The following is a 19,543-nucleotide window of genomic DNA, read 5'->3' as shown; positions in this document are numbered from 1 at the left end:
TTGTTCCATAAATGCATTGATCTCAGTACTGTGCATTTATTACTACAATATACTAATAACATAGATTTTATTGGATTCTTGGTAAATAAAACAGACAAATACAATAAAAATACAAAAGTATTTTCTTAAAGTTTATTGTATATCACTAATCAAGGCACATTTGCATCTTTGTATAAAACATGATAAAGTAGAATGTCAAATCAATGCATTTTGGAGACCATTTCAAATATTAATATTAAAAAACAACAAAAAAGAAACATACAAAACATCTACAAAATTGTCATACACAATTATAGCACTTGAAATCTGCTTGTATGAAGCTCCTTTTGAATAATCTCTAGGCCTTTTTATGTGTGGACAGACTAACAGCAAGATAACAAGAACAGCAAAGTTCTAATGTCCTAAAAATTAATTAAAATATATATTTTCATGTCCTCTGGTCTTAATAGGAACCATATAGGTGATTTGAAGTGTTTCCGTGTGCGTAAGTGTTGTGGTAAGTGCAAGTTTTATGACATCATTTTCAGCAAATAATCACAGCTAAAAACAGCATCTTACTTATTCAAAGCTTCACAGCTTCACTTCATCTCACTTATTCCTATGTGAAATATTTTTAAGCCCTGCTAATACTTCTCCAAATACTCCTTTATTATGAAATCTTAAAACTTGCTGAAGCTTGACTGTAAGTCACAGTAAATATACAACAGAATAAGGGCCTTTAGGGCCTCTGAGTCTCCTCGAATATGGTTCGATACGTCTGGGGTATGCTGTCAGCCACCGGTGTCTCACTGTGTGAGAAAAGAGCCGGTCTGGTCTTAACTGGGATACGCAGGAAGCGTCCAGAGGTGACAAGGTCTCCATAACCACGGGCATGAGAGAAAGCATAACCAGATCGCCGTGTGCTGATTCGTCTCCGGGGGAATTTGCGAGGCAGTGGCGCAGGGACAGCTTCGGCCTGTCTGACTTTGTGTCGCACCTGTAGAGCGGAAGACAGATATAAGAAGAAAATATACAGAGAGTGGAAAGGAAAGAATATCATTAGTAATGAAGAAGCAGGAAGAAGGAAAAAATGAATGATTCCTGCTCATGAGTTTATGACCCCACTGATTGTGGATTCCAGAAATAACCTTGACATTACGCCTCAGCATGAAGCCGCCGTGCCACTGCATCCCACAGCTCTGACTCACTCTACACATGCATTCTACTCATAAAGGGAGGAAGATCTCACATTGTCATCCTGTACTGAGTAGCCTACTGACTCATTACCTAAGAGAGTTTGAATGTGCTTTTAGAACAGAACTACTTTAAATTTTAAACATAAGGGCTTGACATTAACTTTTTTGCTCACCAGCCACTGTGGTTACTAGCCACTCAACGTTTTCACTGTCCACAATTTTGACATTGATACCATAGGGGGAAAACTGCCATATAGATATTTTTTAAATGATCTCATAATTTGCCATAATTAATGTTTTTATTATAATTAGGCTGCTGTCACTTTAAGACCCGATGCATGGAACCATTATACTGTCACACGTGTTTTCTTTCTCAGCTGTTTACGTTCACTTAAAACATAACTGACTGTGTTTACGTGAGTACTCACCAAGACGGGCATTTTGACATTATTTTGTGTGTATTTGTCTGTTTAAGTGCAATAAGCAGCGAAAAAAACAACAACTAAATTTAGTACTTAGAGGCGGCTTTATGTGCATGCATTTTTGGTGTGAGCACAAAATCTACTGGAATTAGTAAAATTATGCGCGATCCACACCGAAATTCAAGCCATCACACAATACTCTTATGGAAAAACCTATTTAATTTCATGTCTCTTAGGTTCATATATTGCAATATTGTAGTCAAGACTAAAGTCTTGAGTCCAATTCACCCTTCGCCGGGAGTTTGATTGACAGGCGATCCAACCAATCGTAATCCGCTATCCGCCGAATCCGCCATTTTGTCCGACAAAGCAGGCAGGAGAGCTAGTAGATTAACGTTGGTGGACTTGAACTTGAAAAACGGTGTGTACTTATGTCTTTCCGTGGTTGAAACCGCATTCCTTCTTATGTTCTTTCATGTTTATTTGATGCTATAAATTAACTAGAAGGAAGAGATGATCCGTTCATAAGCAGCTTTAACTGAGTTGCTACAGCGATCTGTCACCACACATTAAAGAGAAATCAAAAGTAACCTGCTCTGTCCTGTCTGTCAGCGTGTTGTCAGTGTCCTCTCTGCTCCGCAATGTATTTTTCACTGCGTGAGAACATGATGTGTGGCGTGAGAGAGCCATGGCTTGTCAGATGTAACAACAATAACTGAAGAGAGAGGGTCTTTGCGAACCGGCAATTGTTTCAGAGCCCATGAAAATATGGTCTCGCACTATGGTGTATCGAGTACAACGATAAATTGTATTACTGAAGGAAATTGTATCACTGAAGGAACTGGTTGAATCACCCACCTTGTCATTGATGGTGGGCTTGAGTTGGATGAAGAGGAACCTTTTGGCCACCACAGGCAGAGAGCACAATATGGTGGTCAGAAAGATGGTCAGCCACACGTTCGGCTGGTTTAGGGAGTTTCTTGCAGTGCCTGGAGAAAGATTGAGTCATTTGGAGTCGTTTAAAACGCACACAAACAGCAGGATAAGCAGATGTGTGTTTAGGAGTGAGGGACACTCACCAATGAAAGGAACAAAAGACGTGAAGATCAAGTACATGCCGTTGCTGTACATGGTGAAGGTGACGGCAAAATACACAGACAGACTGCCCCACAGGAAGAAATGATTCACTGCTGTCCAATAGTACGTTTCCAAACCCAGCTTAAACACACATAAACACAGTGTTTATATACATGAGAACATGTACACTACCATTCTACATTTGGGGTCAGTACGTTTTTTTTTTTTTTCATCATGGTCGGTTTCCACAAAAATATGAAGCAGCACAACTGTGTTCAACAGTGTTTTTTCTTGAGTAGCAAATCAGCATATTAGAATGATTTATGAAGGATCATGCAACACTAAACTGAATGATGCTGAAAATCCAGCTTTGATCACAGGAATAAATTACATTATAAAATATATTAAAATAGAAAACAGTTATTTTAAATTGCAATAATATTTAAAAAAAATTTTTTGTATTTTTGATTAAAATATAAATAAATGCAGCCTTGTTGAGCAATAGAGAACTCTTTCAAATACATCTAAAATCGATCCCCAAACTTTTGAATGGTAGTGTATACAGTACAGTGACCTTAAAACTATTTGGATGCTCAAGCCACACTAAAAAAAGTAAAGTAAGTAAAACATTTCACAAAAAGTAATTGTTAAGTTCCCAAAAATGAGCAAATAATGTTGGGGTCACTATACAGTATGTGTCCAATATGAACTGAGTGATGCAATGCATTGCTAAAATGTGCAACTATGAGTTTTTTAATCGATCAAACTTTGGAGTATAAGACATGAATATGCGTTAATAACTGTATTTTTTTTAACAGTGTTAAATGAGAATTTACCTGCACACTGACGGCAATAAGCAGGCAGGTCTGCGCCAGCAGGGCGAAGGACTGATAATCTGCGATGTCTTTGCCATCATCTCTGACGGTGTCGCACATGGCTGCCCAAGGGACGAAGAAGAGGATGAGTGAGCTGTAGCAGCTGTGCAGCAGGATCCTCGCGAAGGCCATCTTACTGAAATACTGGTTCAGCTGTCCCGGAGCGTACAACTGGGGGTACTGGAAACTCCAGCGGTCATTTACATCCTGCACACGTACACATGTTCATGAATGAATTTACTTTCAATGTAGCATGCTAATCCAGGGGTGGGGTATATTGATATACTGTATGATGACATACTTGATCAAAGAGACTGAGTCCAATCACAGGTAAAGCCGTATACACCAGGTTGTAGAGCGTAATGAACCACTCATCATACACAGTCTACGGAAAGAGCAGAACACACACAAAAATAGAATGTATGCTACAATATTCTGAAATTCATGGAATATATTTTTCAATTCACACTTTCACTCAAATTGTTTTGCTGATAATGTAAATTTATTTTATTTGTATTATAATGAATTATTAAAAAAATATTCATAATTATGATATGTATAGTTTTATACATATGTAGTATTATTATGTATCATTTATAATTATTTGAACTTTACCTTAATTATACAATAAACACATTTTAGACATATAAATGTAATGTAAATGTTAATGTAATTTAATATATTCAATTAGAAACAAATTTAAAATAAGGATTTCGCTTGGACTGTACAGTATATACAATATCATTTAAAGTTATCAAATATTGTCCACAGAATTGCTGAACTGAAATTAAACTCAATATTCACAAAAAATCTGTAGATTTTGGAACGAATGGTAGGAAGAGTGTACATTTCGGCACCGTTATGTCAATAATCTCAAAGTGACCAAACATCATCTACTGTATCTCTAACTGTAGTACAACCAAATTCATGTGATATAATTTTGAAGATTTCCATCTCACCTGTGCAGAGAAGCCGCAGAAGAAGCCGTACCAGAAGTGGACGAATGTGAAAGTGAAGTTCTTGTAGAAGAAGTAGCGCAGGAACTTACACATGCGCAGATAGGACCAGCGGCCATGTACCAACAGGAGGCGCTGGAGGTAACGGAACTGGGCGAAGGAGAAGTCACTGGAGAGAACCGCCTGCATGCCCTCCTGACCACTAATGCCAACGCCAATATGGGCAGCTATTGAGGTCATGAGGAGTTGAAAGATTGTAAATGTTTTTAAACAGACAAGGCTAGAAAGCGATTTTAGCACACTAGTCTTAAGTTTATACATATATTGTTTATGTTACATTGTTTCTTATGAGCGCATATAGTCTTACTCTTGCAAGATTACTTTTTGTGTCTTTCACACTCATGCCATCTCTCTTTGTGAGAAACACTCACTTTTGATCATGCTGACGTCATTGGCTCCATCTCCAATAGCTAGAGTCACAGCTTTCTTGTGCTTCTTGACAAGTTCCACCACTTGAGCTTTCTGAAGAGGGGTAACCCTGCAACAGATGACCGCTTGGCACATACATGCGGTCCTCAAGAGCTCCAACTCCATGTCCTTCTGCAGAGCAAATGCCTGGGCACAGAATATTGGCATACACAAGGATTAAAACAGTTTCTACTAATCAACTGTTGTGTTTTATTGAACTTATGAGGAATGGATCATCTTTTCAATTAATAAACCAAGGTTAGATTTCTCTTACCAGACTGTGACCGTTAATTACCAGTCCGTACTCTCCATCAACCTTCTCGTCTTCAACCACCTGAGATTTTTTACCCGGAAATCTGCTCTTCTCAATGGGTGGCTCATCCCCTGATTCTGGTGACATCTTTTTCCTGGCATTCCTGAACATAGAGTATGGATCACTTAATTTCAAATGTGATCCATTTGAAATGGTTTAGCGCAGGGGTGTCCAAACCCGGTCATGGAGGGCCACTGTCCTGCAGAGTTTAGCTCCAACTTGCCTCAACTCATCTGCCTAGAAGTTTCTAGAATGCCTAGTAAGAGCTTGATTAGCTGGTTCAGGTGTGTTTAATTGGGGTTGGTGCTGAACTTTACAGGACAGTGGCCCTCCAGGAGCAGGATTGGACACCCCTGGTTTAGAGATAGAGAGATGAAACTCACACAAGCTCCTCTCGCACTTCCTCTGCTGTGTTGGCGGCCACTATGAAGATCTCTTTCATTTCCTCTCTGAGCATATTACAAGAGTAACCAATGTTCTCAGCCGTCTCTGTGGGACATTGCAATGTTTTGCATAATGCATAATTTGCATAATGAGCAGCAGGAAACATTAAATAGACCAGCACCAAACCAGCGTGGAATAAGCTGGTCTTTTGAGAAGTTTAAAAGTCCATTATTAAAAGCTAAATTTGTGGTAAATGAACAAGTTAACTCACCCTGTTTGTCTCCCGTCAGCACCCAGATTTTGATGTCAGCTTTGGCGAGTTGCTCAATGGTCTGAGGCACGCCATCTTGAAGTTTATCCTCAACTGCAGAAGCACCAAGGAGCTGAACGCACATATAAACATACTTTATGTAAGAATAAATACTCAGAAATAAGAGAAATCCCATTGGCTTACATTGAAGGAGGGACATCTAGAGAAGCAAACAACCTAGTAACGCTTTAGCATTATGTGTGATGGTGATTTTACCAGCAAATCCTTCTCGATCTCTTCATAAATAGCATCCAGCTTTTCCTCGCGGTCATCCATTGACGTGCTGGCCTCATGATGTCGCTCTCTCCATTCCTCAAACTTGTCTTCATCTAAGTCCTTATAGGCTAAAGCCAGTGTCCTCAGACCCTCTCCAGCATATTCCTGGGATTGTGTTAGTCAAACATGAGTAACTTACACAGACACTCAACACAGTCTCATGGAAACACAAATGTAACTCACGTTAAGGTGTTCTGTGGTGACCTCCATGAGTTTGGTGGACGATGGATGCAGCCTCTCGAAGATAATAGTGTCGGCTCCCTTACAGTACAGTGTCAGCTTGCCCTCTGGATTACGAACTGAAGAAACACACATATACTAGACGATATTGTAATGGAGATTTAGTGTGTTTTGCAGTAACTCCAAATCTCTCAAATCTCACCTATAACAGACATCCTCTTGCGGACGTTGTTGAAGTCCAGCACTGCCAGTAGCTCATAGGTGGTGGGAACTCCCATCTCCACCACAGAGATGGTCTCTGGGGTACGAGAACGAAACACGAAGCCAAAATTCCTTGCTGCGGTGACCAGAGCCCCCTCATCTGGAGACTGAGCCTGGTAATATAGCTCTCCTGTGGAGAAAGAGAGAGTTCAGATGCCAGTCTTTATATATTATTCAAAATAAATAATCTAAAATCTGGCCCCTATTTCATTTGAATTTGGATGGATGGATATGAAATTCAATAATTGTTTCTTAACAAATGTACTATACATTTTGTTATTATCATGATTATATTTCATTATTCATTTTCATAATTGATGGATACAATTTTCATCGTCAGATGCATTTATAAATTGTTGCAACACTAATACAGACAATACAGCGGTTGGACAATGAAACTGAAACACTGGCCATTATAGTTTTGGAGGCTCCACGCCTATATATGTGTGGCCAATCTTCACTGATTTTACATTCCATCAGTAAGAGCTGAGTGTTAAGGTTGAATTAGCAGAGCAATTGCACATAAAATATTACAATCCACACTGCATAATGGGAGACATGCAGTAACTGTCGACGCAAGAGGAAGCTGTCTGAAAGGGATGTATAGGTACTAAACCAGATAAAAACTATGCCAATGCCAAATGTCAGGTTCATTGGTGCCAACATTGCAAATCTTGGGCTGTGGACAATGTGAAACATGTATTGTTCTCTGATGAGTCCACCTTCACCGTCTATCCCACATCCGTGGGAGTTATGGTGTGGAGAAAGCCCAAAGAAGCTTAAAACCCAGACTGTTGCTTAGAGTGAAGCACGGGGTGGATCAGTGATGCTTTGGGCTGCAATATCATGGCATTCCCTACTATGCTTGATGGACGCGACACTGACAAGACCTACCAAACCTTTCTAGAGGACCATGTGCACCTAATTCAAGCATTGTACCCTAAAGAAGGTGCCGTGTAACAGTATGATGATGCACCGACACACACAGCAAGACTTGTGACAGAATGGTTTGATGAACATGAAAGTGAAGTTGAACATCTTCCATGGCATGCACTGTCACCAGATCTAAATATGTTTGAGCCACTTTGGAGTATTTTGGAGGAGCAAGTCAGAAAACGTTTTCCTCCATCAGCATCACATAGTGACCTGGCCACTATTCTGGAAGAGGAATGGTTCAAAATGTTAAGGACGGTTAACGACTTATCTGTCATTCCCAAGATGAACTGATGCTGTATTGGCCACAAATGGAGACTTTACACCATACTAATAAATTATTGTGGTCTAAAACCAGGTGTTTCAGTTTCATTGTCCAACCCTGTATATTTAAAACACTGCATTCAAAATGAATGCAATCTGTGTATAAATATGTGAGAATGCATTGTGAATAGCTAATAGTGCTGTAGAGCATGCACTAGATGGCACTCACCTTCTGTTTTTTCCTCAGGCATGACAGTGTGGCAGAGTGCCAGCAGACGGAAGAAGGCCCGGACCTCTGGAGAGCCCAACTTCACCGCTTCCACCAGCTTATGGTCATGGAAATAGAACTTTGGGTCGGCAAGAGAGTTCCAGGAGAAATCAACCTTTTCTGTCTTCTATAAATGAGGAAGAAAAGGGAAAGAATGAGTAAGGAAAAGAGATTTGTTCTTATTCTTAGGGTAATCATTAGAATCACTTTTTACTCAAGTGAATATTTATGAGAAATATACATTGTCAATTTTGGAACCACTAACCTCAGTGACTTCAACCCTCTGCCCTGCAAAGTCCACAACCTCACCTGAGGAATGTAAAAACAGGTGAATTACTGTATACCTTGTAGTTGAAATTGTTACATGCAATATGTCAACTCTTTGAGCTCTTACCATATGATTTTCCATTGATGGAGCACATGTTGAAGGTCATGATGTTCTGGGTCAAGGTTCCCGTCTTATCAGAGAAGATATATTTGATCTGACCCAGCTCCTCATTGAGAGTGGTCGTCCTGGCCTGGGCTGGTGTGTCACTCTTGACGTAATACATCTTACGGTCCCAATCAATGAAATAGCTGTTCCCTAGACGAAGGATCTCAACACTATTGACAAGGAAAAAAAGATAAATAGTATCAATTTATGCTTGTCAGCTAATAAGTATGAAATATGGTTAGGTTTAGGATTATAGCGATTAGAGTTACAAATGATACTACACATAACTAAATCCAAGTACTTTAAATGTGCATATAATGCACTAACATGTATAGACATATAGTTATACGTATGTGGTGTAAAATCGTTAAGCATAGTAGTTAAGGTCACCAAATATAATGTTTGACCAGCATTTTTATAATTTCATATTTTCTTTCATTACTAATTATATCAGCATAATCATGAAATATTTAACTAAAAGATTTACATGAATTTCCGAATTTTTCGATGTACTTTGTAGTCATTAAATATCTCTTGAACATTTGAACAAATTTGAACAAAAATGTATAAATAAAAATAATTTGTATCATTTCAAAAATATGTTTTATGAGGTCTCAGACGTTTTGACCACACTGTATGTCATTTTAATGAAGTAGAGGACATTTGCAGATGTTTTAACATAATGTATTGAAGATATGTAATATGCATGCAAATAATCATATCATTTTCATTCAATATAAATTGAGTTCTAACCTGACATAGAGAGAGATGGGCACTACAGTGTTGAGGATGATGACGTAGGACCAGAAGGTGAGAAATGCTGAGAGAGATGCATTCGCCCCATCAGCCCTGGGGAGGAAGACAATGAAGGAATTCCCTTCCTGGTATTCCCAAATGGCATTCCCAATAGACAAGATGGTGCACATGAAGGCCAGAAAACCAAAAATCTAACAAAAAAATGAACAGGATTTGAAATGAAACATCACTCACAAACATAGGCCAAAAATAGTTCTAAGATATTTACATGAATCTACTCACAAATATCACCAGGGCATTCATGAGATGATCAATGCTGGTTCTCTTGAAGATGGATTTGCCAGAGTTCTGCATGAGCTTTGTGTCAGGACCTAACCAGATTTGAACAGAGCTGTTAAACTGTATTAAAATCTGAGACACTTAGGGCCAGATTTACTAACAGCCTGCTCCAGTGCAAACCCAGTTTTGGGGTTTAAGAACTACAGTCAGGATTTACTAAAGACACGCAGTGAAAAATTAGCAATGAAGAGGCGCAGACATGTGGCCTTACTGCATATATAGGAGTTTCCTTTATTAGTTATTTCTTTAGTATTTAAATAGATCATGCAATGTGATTTATGTTTACAGTAGTCAATTTACTGGGTATTTTGTGCATTATTTAACACCCCAAAAAAGCATGTCTCAACCCTTAAACGCATTCCTGGGGTCTAGTGACCAGGGACGTCATTCACTACCCTCCTCCTCCTCATTCAGTTAGACATCAACCTTCTTAGTATACCTCAATCAATTCATTCTAAGCAATATAACAAGAAAAAAATTATAAAAGAATGCCTGTTTTCCCATTCATGTTTTTGGGGAAAAATGTGTATCATTGTATTGGTTCGCCAATGACCCGAGGTGTGTAACAGTGAAAGTATATATATTTTTCTGCACAACAGTAATTGAATCTTTGAGTGCAATTAACCTTTATTCCACAAACTGGCAATGCCTGAAAGTGATGTTTCACTCATAGTTACCGCAGGCATAAAACAAAAGAATAGGAAGTATCATCAGCAAAACTTGAAATGGCTCAGTGATTTACTGCAGAGCAAGTACTGAACGCAATCAAATATTAGTGTCACTTCCACTAATATTAGTGTCACTGTCACTTAGTGGTGGATCTGTTGAAGAAGCTGTCAGCGATCAAAATATTGATTTTGAAGATGTTGAAAAAGATAGTTTTTAGAATATGTTTGAGATCGCGAATATGAGCCAAATGCTGAATGTACTGGGAAAGCTCTGACGAGGACAGTATGATGGTATAAAACATCTGCTCAAAATGAATCCAACAAAGCTCCAAAAGATAACAAAATATGCTTTATTTTATTCTTCTGTAATTGTTACTCTAATATTAGGAGAGTTCTATAGTGACTGGTATAGATCCATCCGTGTTAGATATAGATCCGGGTTGCTAAAGGTCTCAAATATGTAATAATGGCGAATTGGTGAAATATTAATGTATCTATGCTATGATATTTGATGCTATGAACTTAAACAGAGCGTTTAAGTTGCTGTAGGAGGAGGCAGGACAGAAAACAGATAGAGCGTGATAGAAGAGAGAACATTAATTTGCCATGCCAGAGGAAAAAGTTATTGTTGCTCTTGGTAGATTGCATTAGTCATAATGGAAATGAGCGGCGGCATCTGTGTTCTATAATATGCACATTGTTAGAAAATCACCAGCAGAACTTTCCACTCCCATTGGCACTTTTATGGGATTGCAGTTTCACTCTAATTAGCCCTGTCTAGTAAACAGGCTCTTTTAATATAAGCATAATACGTCCGTTTTCAGTATGATTCCGCACCTCCAAACACCACCAGGCCGAAGCACCACTCTGTGTTTCTGAGAGTACATCCTCTGAGCAGAATCCTCTCATTATCCACGGAAAACATCTCTCCTCCCACCGTCAGAGTTCCTGTGAACTTATCCAGACGGTTGTTTGGAGGATCACAGCGCATCTCACCTGAGACATACAGCATTATACACTTAATATGCAGACACCAAACAGGGACACGTTCAGTCTAAATATAGTAAGATAGGCTGAATACAAAATTTGAGCCCTGAATTTATAAACATGAATGTGATTCTAGACAGTATAAACCACTTAGCAATACCTAGCAACCTGATATCATGCAGTTACTGTATAAGTGTCACTCACCATTGAATGCTGCCAGTTTCTGGATGTCATTGCCCAGGTCTCCTGTGATTGTCAGAGCTTGTTTCACCTTCAGGTTCGTCTCTCTGTGAAAGACAGGGAAAGAGACACAGATGATGGCTCCGGTACACAGTTATTACAGATGAAGTCCATGTTTACATGCACAAGCTGAGCTACTGACCCGTCCAGCTCAGCCGTCTCAATGTAGACGAGGTTGAGAGGTTCACTACTAGAGAGCAACAACAGATCAGCCTAGAGCACAGGAAAAACAGGCAAGTTACTTTTTTAAGTTGCTTACAAAGAAATAATGACTTATAAAATAATTAATCATGTTTTTTTGCACTGTACAAATGTTGGCAATTCATAGTTTTCACAGGACTTCAGCATCATAGGAACGCTCACCTGGAGGGCAATACAAGGCTTTCCTCCATTTTCCTCCGCCAGTCATTTTTACCAGGTTTGTACTAAGTACTAATTTTGTAAGAAAGACCAAATTCAATATACACCTTACTGATGATGCATACTACGTATGCAAGCAGATGAACCCAGAATATAAACACAATGTGCAGTTTCTCATTAATCGTTTTATTACATAGAAAACGCTGAACTGTTTAGCACTTTGTGTTCATATTCTGGGCTCATCTGCTCGCAAATAGTATAAATCATCAATAAGGTGTATTCTGAATTTGATATTTTACCTTCACAGTTTTAGTACATTAAGTTTTAAGTGTTACTCATGTTATGTGTTTTAGAACGTCTCGCTGTTTTAAGTGATTGAAATAGTGCAGCAGGTGCTGTATATGGATCACAAGTGCCCAAAACATGCAGTTTGTTCTTCTTCTTTTGAGATGGCTATGAAAAGATGAGATGAAATGAAACTGACAGGCCTGTGCTGCAGTTCTATGGATGTTTTGCCTTCCAGTCACAAAATTTTGGTAAAATAATAGCAAGAATCCAGAAGTAATTATATTATATTATATTATATTATATTATATTATATTATACTATATTATATTATAATTATTTATTTTTTGCTAAGTTCTTTGGAGAAGAGTTCTGGCATAGTGATATTTTAGTATTATTTATATAGCCTACTATTATAGTATTTATTAATATTTTGCTTTTATTTTTATATTTTCTGTTTTTATTTCAATTTTAGTTTTAGTCATTTTGTCATGTGCTTTAGTTATTATTTATAGTTTTAGTCGTTTTAATACTTCAACGTGTTAGCTGCCAAAGCAACATTTCCACATTTTGTTTCAGTTTCTTAAGTTTTAAACTTTTCATCTAATATTCACATTTTATTTTGTTTCAGATGTATTTCAATGAAAACTATTTTTAATAGTTGTGGTTAACAATAACAACACTGTTCTGGCTATATCACACACCAGCTAGTTGTTAACCATAATTTCTCCCCCCAAAAAATGTTTAATAAAAGTAGCGTTTAATATCAATATAAACTTACTGTGACAAACTGATTGTTTTCCAGCTTGATAATATCGCCCACTTGAACATTCATCCATTTTTCACTTTTCAACCTGTTTGAGAACATGAGATTTTATTCACCACCATATTCATTTTGGAAAATACTTTTTGAAAAAAAGTAACATCATTTACACAGAGATTGAACACTTACTCTCCACCAATAAGCACGTCCACTTTTCTGTTGTTCACATGATTGTCGTTCTTGTGTCTGGTCTGTGTTGTAGGGTGAACATAAAACACAAGGCAACAGAGAGACAAATATGAGCGGAAGGTCACATTATTGTCAGTATTGGACATGGACAGGAAGTAGACTCACAATGTCGTCAGAGAGATCTTTGGCTAGAGTTATAGACAGCACCAGCAGCAGTGGAACTACAGTAGTGAACCAGGACAGAGACGAGATTTGAGGAATCAGCTGTCCAACACAAACATGGTCAAGTATGTTAGAATTCCTCTCATTTTATAAAACTTTTTTTATTTATTTTTTATATACTTTTGTAATTTCAGAGCAAAATTTTTAGATAATAATGAGGTAATCTAGTTAAGATCTATTTGACTAGTTACCTGTAAGATGAGAAGAAAGACGAAGTAGGCATTGGCCAGTCTCTGAAACTGCTCAAACAGATTGAGAGGGAGGAAAGTGAAGACGTTGTACTTGGAGGTCTTGATGGCATTGTTCTGTAAGGACACACATAAGAATTTTTTTTTTTAACGTGCTCCTATTATGCGTTTTCGGATATTACTTTTCATGCAGTGTGTAATAAAGCTGTTTGTGAAAAGGGCTGCAAAATTTCAAAGATTAAAGTGCAGATAAATGGAGTAATTGTCTCCTAAAGGAAAGAACCGATTCTGAACTGCCTGAAACGAGTCGTCCGTAATTCCAGTCTTACTTCCTGCTCAAACCTATGTAGGTTTGTAACAAATGTGCATAATTCCACCCTATGGTCTTCATTTGCTGCCTGCGGACAATGTCTACTTTGACCCTCAAACCCTGTAGTTGTAGCTGAGACTGGAAGATTTTGGTTCCTATTGACAAGTTGAGAAGACACTTTTCTGTGCTCCGAAAGCGGATCCACTTTGATGCACTTCCAAAAGATGAGGAACTGATATGGTAAAACTGACACAATCATTATTGTTTGTCTCACTATGTATCAAGGGCAGAGGAAATGGGCCTTTCGGTTTTGACACGCATGGTAAGCGGTGGACCAATCACAACAGACTGGGCAGTCTGACCAATCAGAACAAAGTAAATCAATCACAACAGGCTGGACCTTCTGACCAATCAGAACAGAGTAACCAATCACAACAGACTGGGCCATCTGACCAATCAGAGCAGAGCAGACCAATCACAACAGACTGGGTCGTCTGACCAATCAGAGCAGAGTAGACCAAATTACAACAGACTGGACCTTCTGACCAATCAGAGCAGAGTAGACCAATTACAATAGACTGGGTCATCTGACCAATCAGAGCAGAGTAGACCAATTACAATAGACTGTGCCATCTGACCAATCAGAGCAGAGTAGACCAATTACAATTGACTGGGCCATCTGACCAATCAGAGCAGAGTAGACCAATTGCAATAGACTGGGCCATCTGAGAAACTGAATCCTTTATTGAACCCCTTTCAGGCAATGCATGTAAGAAAAGAGGTGATTCTGCAACAAAAAAATCTTTAAAAAAAGAACCGTTAAATTAGAATAATGGGGATACTTAAAAAAAAGTAAATATATTCCTACTCACCGCATACATAAACGACAGGTTGAATTCCCTGTCATTAGCCCGCAAATGCCTCTCCTCTGAGGTAAGTAAAAAAACATAAATAACATTAAAACATTAGGAAATAAACTAGAGAATTGTTTTATTTCAAGCTTCAAACGTTGTGTTCAGTGTAGTTATGATATACCTTCTACTTTCTTTTTCTTCACGTTAATTCCACACGCAGACAGCAGAGAGCCCATGTTTCTATGATCAAATCATCACGCTGATAAAGAGAAACCAAACCATGAAAATACATTAAAAACAATAATAATAAATTAAATAGTTCTTAAAAACATTAAACATGAAGAAAACTACAAAACTTGAAACATCAGTTGCTTCAAAATCTTCTAGTATAGAATAAAGAGCTGTATAATCTCACATATAGGGGCCGGTAGAGGTGTGTTTATTGTACTATGATCTAATGTGTCGTGATCTTTTGAACAATTCAACAATTTGAATTAAAAATACTTCTAAAGCATTTATAAATCTTAGTTAATGTTATTTTCAATATTTACTAATACATTATTAAAAAGAAAAGTTGTGTCTGTTATACCAGTATAATGGACTGGTGCTAACATGAACTATCAAATGAACCAATAATAACATTAACAATGATCAATAAATATGCTAACAAATGTATTGCTCTTTGTTAATGCATTAACTAATGGGACCTTGTTGTAAAGTGTTACCATTTGATTTAATAGGTAACAGACACCATAATTGTTTGAATTAAGAATTTATTTGAGTAATTTTTTTATTTAATTTATTCAATTACTATTATTTAAAATTCTATCTATCCAACCGCTTGTCTATGTAGTGTCATGGGATGCAGGAAATTATAAATACATTTTATTCTAATAATTTACTCAATTGAAGTATTTCATTAATACATTACAATTTTATGTTAAAAGAAATAACTTGCCTGAAAATGAATAAATACCATGTGACCATATTTATGCGTTTGTTCTATAACAGTCTATAGAGGTTTTCTGTACAACATTCAGGTTCATTAGTCTTAAAGCTGAATTGTGGTCAGTTTAAGTTACAGCTCAAACTGCAGGTTGGAGAGAGTCTCATCGTAATGCATTATGATCTTTCTGTTAGTGTCTAGCTGTGGTTAATGATAAACTGGCAGAAAGTTCCGTGTATTTTACAGCTCTCTTCTTATCAGCACAGGTTATTGATGAGAGGAACATGTATTTACACATATAGGCCTCCACATAACATGTACTGTCGCTGTGCTTCCTGATCTCATAGATTATGTACCTGTCAGACATTTTCATAGATGTAAGCATTTGTTCACACAGAGACATTCAGCTTGATCTTAAATAACACTCTAAAATGCTGGGTTGTTTCAACACAAGGTTGGGTCAAATATGGACAAACCGAACCGTTGGTTTAATTTTTTTTAACAAATTCTTAAACCCAATGGTTGTGTTTTTCCATATTTTACCCAAACATGGGTTGAAACAACCCCACTTTTGTGTGTGTGTGTGTGTGTGTGTGTGTGTGTGTGTGTGTGTGTGTGTGTGTGTGTGTGTAATTACTATTAGATACCTCTCTAGACTATCAAAGGTATGATAGTAGGTACTACATGTCAAAAACTAAGACTGAAAATTATTACATAAAAAAATACTGTATATGAAAAAGGCTATACTGTTTGAAATAAAAATGAAACTGGCCAATCTGAAAAGTGTTGTATAGTGTTGTGAGTATATCACTCACAACCCTGAACATTAGACCAAACTCTCATACCTTCATCTCACTCTTTATCTAATCTAATATTATTATGATTGCTCAAAAGTCAACACATTGCCAACGCCCATGTAAAGCTGTGAAGTATCAAAAATGGTCAACCGTTTAAATGAAAATAATTTATTTCCAAGCAAAATAGGTTTAACATAACATCAGTCCTTTCAAATATAAGTTCTCAAAAAGAATTTTTCTAATGCATGTCATCAAATTAAACGCTATAACATTAGAAAATAATGACACTGCAATAAAAGCTGTGTTTGCTAGAACATTAACATAATAAGTGTTAATGTTTCCTGGCATTATGGAAGGGTATTGCGAGACTGTACTATTTATGATATGGTAATAAACAGACTTAAGCTAAAATAATTTGCTTAATATTTTGAAATATAATTACCACCATAATGACACATTGGAAGGCTACATTATTACATAACTAAGTTCAAAAAAGGCCTTTTTAGCAGCCATGTAAAATTACTACAATAAAGAACACAGTGTACGTGAATTACAATAAATGCACTAAAAACAGAAAATGTATACGTAGCACAAAACCCTCCAATCCACATAAATAATAACAAAAACTATGTAAATAAAATAAATGTGATGGCACAAAACACTCCCACACACACACACAAATACACATTATATATATATATATATATATATATATATATATATATATATATATGCGTGTGTGTGTGTTTGTGTATGTATAATCAAATTATTTGTTACTTTTCATTAAATCACATGTATTGTCTTTTTAAATATGATTTTATGGTAAGGTTACTTATGGTTAACTAATTAACTGTTTGTTTTTTTCCATATCAATCTATAATTGTTATATTCTATTAGAGTGACTCGATTTTGCCACATTGACAAGGAACAGTTCAATGACCATAACTAATGTTGGCGGTAAATGGCGTTGGTCTAGAGACCGGTTTCCCCTCGACAGCAGGAAAACACTCGACCCTTCACCATCTATATTCAAGAGTCAACAAGGAAAATCACACACCCTTAATGACTGCTTAAAACTCACCACCTTATCTCTTCGCTTTTGACAAATCTGCATTCTTCTCTATGTCTATACTGACACACGTATTCATACTCGTTATAATGTTTTAAACTAAGCACACTGCACTGCAAGTGCCTTTAGCTACTGTAAATAAGTAACTTACTTTACTTTCAGAGTGAAAAACCTTCCTTCTTAAAAAAGAAAATCTTACAAGATCAACATACTCTCTCAAAAACTCACCAAACATCTATTAAATGATGAAGCTGCACCAGCTAAAGGGGTGTCATACCTGAGTCACACGTTTGCCATCCAAGATCCCTAAAGAAACAGCAGCGTTTCAGAGTAAACCACCACTCCATAAACATGCGTGGAAAAGGACATGCAGAACCTCACTACAGTTCCCATAATGCAACTGCAAACGAGACCCCTACTTAGAGTACAGGTGAAAGTTAAGGGTGTAACCTGACATCAGGAAGAGGTTTTCAGGGCTGGGCGGAGCCACCGGCTGCAGTTGTTTCTTATGGAAAGGGTTAATGATTGGACAACTGGTTATGCTTGAAGAAAAGGGAGGGATTGCACAGTGTATCGTGTCCAGGGACAGACAGAAAGCAAACAGTGGATGATCTTTGGACTCTGCTGGGATGGAAGAGGGAAGCTGGTAAAACAGTTGGATGAGGGAATGGCGAGAGCCAGTCGCTAGAAAACGGCTGATTTTTTTATATAATGAAAACTCTTCCAATCTCATTTACATAGTTTAGCTCAAATTTGGACAGCTGTACCAAGAAGAAACTCATTTTATTACTCAAGAGTTTGCTCGTTCACAACTCAGGAGACAATTCTTCCATTTAATCGAATTGCTGTAAAGGACAAACAACTGACATATTACATGGAACTCTCTCCTATCGGTAAAAGCTATCAAAACACTCCAAAACAGATGGAGCATACACATCATGTTTACAGCATACTATATCACATGTCAGCGGAAGATATGAGAGATAGAGCTGTTTTTTTGCCTCTTTTATTGATACAGATTACAAAGAAAGGGCAGAAGAACAGCAAATGTTGCAAGCCGGATTAAAACTCAAATTTCCTACATGAGCACCATAGCTCAACGAGTTGGCGCATGTGCGCAAACCACTACACTGTAAACAATTATTGTTGATTTAACTTAAAGTAAGTTACCTGGTTGGCTTAACATTTTGAGTTTTTTTTTGTTTGTTTTTTTGAGTTAATACAACAAAGAGATTGGTTTAATAAATAGAAACTCAAAATATTATGTTATCTGAACCACATTAATTATCTAAGTTGATTTGACAAAAGATTAAAAGTTGTGATAACAAATTATGAAAATATTTTTTTACAGCGTAGGCCACGGCATCAACCTATATACAGTAGTGTGAGACTGAAAGGAATAGTTCACCCAGAAATAAAAACCATGGTGTTTACTCACCCCAATGAGGTTTTGAACCTGTATGATCCGTGGACGACAAAAGAAGATAGGAAGGTTCATGCTGTTCTTTTTCAAATCATGAAGGTAAATGGGGACAAATGCTATAAAAAGAGGAGAAAAACACCATAAAAGTTCATAAAAGCAATCCATATTTGTTCACTATATTTTAAGTCTTCAAGTCATACTGTAGTTCTGATTGTAGGATGTGCGATGTCAAGTATAGAAGGGATCGTAGCTTATCGAAACGCACGTGAATTAATTGCAAAGTTTAACCACCATAGAGCGAAAGTTTATAATTTGCATGTGTTTTAGGTCCTGTCAATTTCAACTTTCAAGCGAATTTAAATAATTCGAACACAAGACCAAAAAAAAAAAAAAAAGAAAGAGAAAGAGACCTAAATTCAGAACTGTTTGTAACACTGCTTGTTCCCTGCTGTCTGCAGCCAGGAGCAGGCCGTCCCAAATAGGAGAATCATTTTACGCTCTGATGGCACCGTAGAACCAACACAGTTTCTGCACATCTTGCAGATATGCACA

General features: G+C 37.2%; 1 protein-coding gene across 2 annotated transcripts; it reads right to left on the bottom strand.

Moving 5' to 3' along the window:
• Nucleotides 1-110: 110 nt before the first annotated feature.
• On the bottom strand, nucleotides 111-17,999 carry atp8b5b (ATPase phospholipid transporting 8B5b). Of its 2 annotated transcripts, none has more exons than XM_082156908.1 (28): nucleotides 17,846-17,999; nucleotides 14,938-15,015; nucleotides 14,775-14,830; nucleotides 13,596-13,709; nucleotides 13,348-13,446; nucleotides 13,183-13,244; nucleotides 13,012-13,084; nucleotides 11,728-11,798; nucleotides 11,550-11,632; nucleotides 11,196-11,354; nucleotides 9,634-9,722; nucleotides 9,349-9,542; nucleotides 8,557-8,765; nucleotides 8,428-8,471; nucleotides 8,124-8,289; nucleotides 6,639-6,827; nucleotides 6,440-6,555; nucleotides 6,197-6,361; nucleotides 5,942-6,053; nucleotides 5,670-5,775; nucleotides 5,248-5,389; nucleotides 4,937-5,120; nucleotides 4,509-4,732; nucleotides 3,851-3,934; nucleotides 3,511-3,756; nucleotides 2,677-2,815; nucleotides 2,456-2,586; nucleotides 111-976 (listed from the first exon to the last, which is right to left on the bottom strand). In XM_082156908.1, exons 2-28 carry the CDS (start codon nucleotides 14,990-14,992, stop codon nucleotides 719-721), a joined length of 3,570 nt encoding a protein of 1,189 aa, XP_082013034.1. In that variant the 5' UTR covers nucleotides 14,993-15,015; nucleotides 17,846-17,999; the 3' UTR covers nucleotides 111-718. The 2 variants fall into 2 exon arrangements, with proteins under 2 accessions (XP_082013034.1, XP_082013035.1); XM_082156909.1 differs by having other exon boundaries at nucleotides 17,797-17,931.
• Nucleotides 18,000-19,543: the final 1,544 nt, after the last annotated feature.

The sequence above is a fragment of the Leuciscus leuciscus genome (genome assembly GCF_965113295.1).
Source record: "Leuciscus leuciscus genome assembly, chromosome: 24".
Classification (NCBI taxonomy): domain Eukaryota; kingdom Metazoa; phylum Chordata; class Actinopteri; order Cypriniformes; family Leuciscidae; genus Leuciscus; species Leuciscus leuciscus.
This window is presented reverse-complemented; position numbering and strand designations above follow the sequence as displayed.

Bases quoted from the DNA above. Each gene is read 5' to 3' on its own strand.
- atp8b5b (XM_082156908.1), bottom strand. From the start codon at position 14,992: ATGGGCTCTCTGCTGTCTGCGTGTGGAATTAACGTGAAGAAAAAGAAA. The intron at 13,447-13,595 runs GTAACTAGTCAA...TGTGTTGGACAG, and splicing joins TCTTTCTTCTCATCTTACAG to CTGATTCCTCAAATCTCGTC. The intron at 5,390-5,669 runs GTGAGTTTCATC...CTCTATGTTCAG, and splicing joins GAAGTGCGAGAGGAGCTTGT to GAATGCCAGGAAAAAGATGT.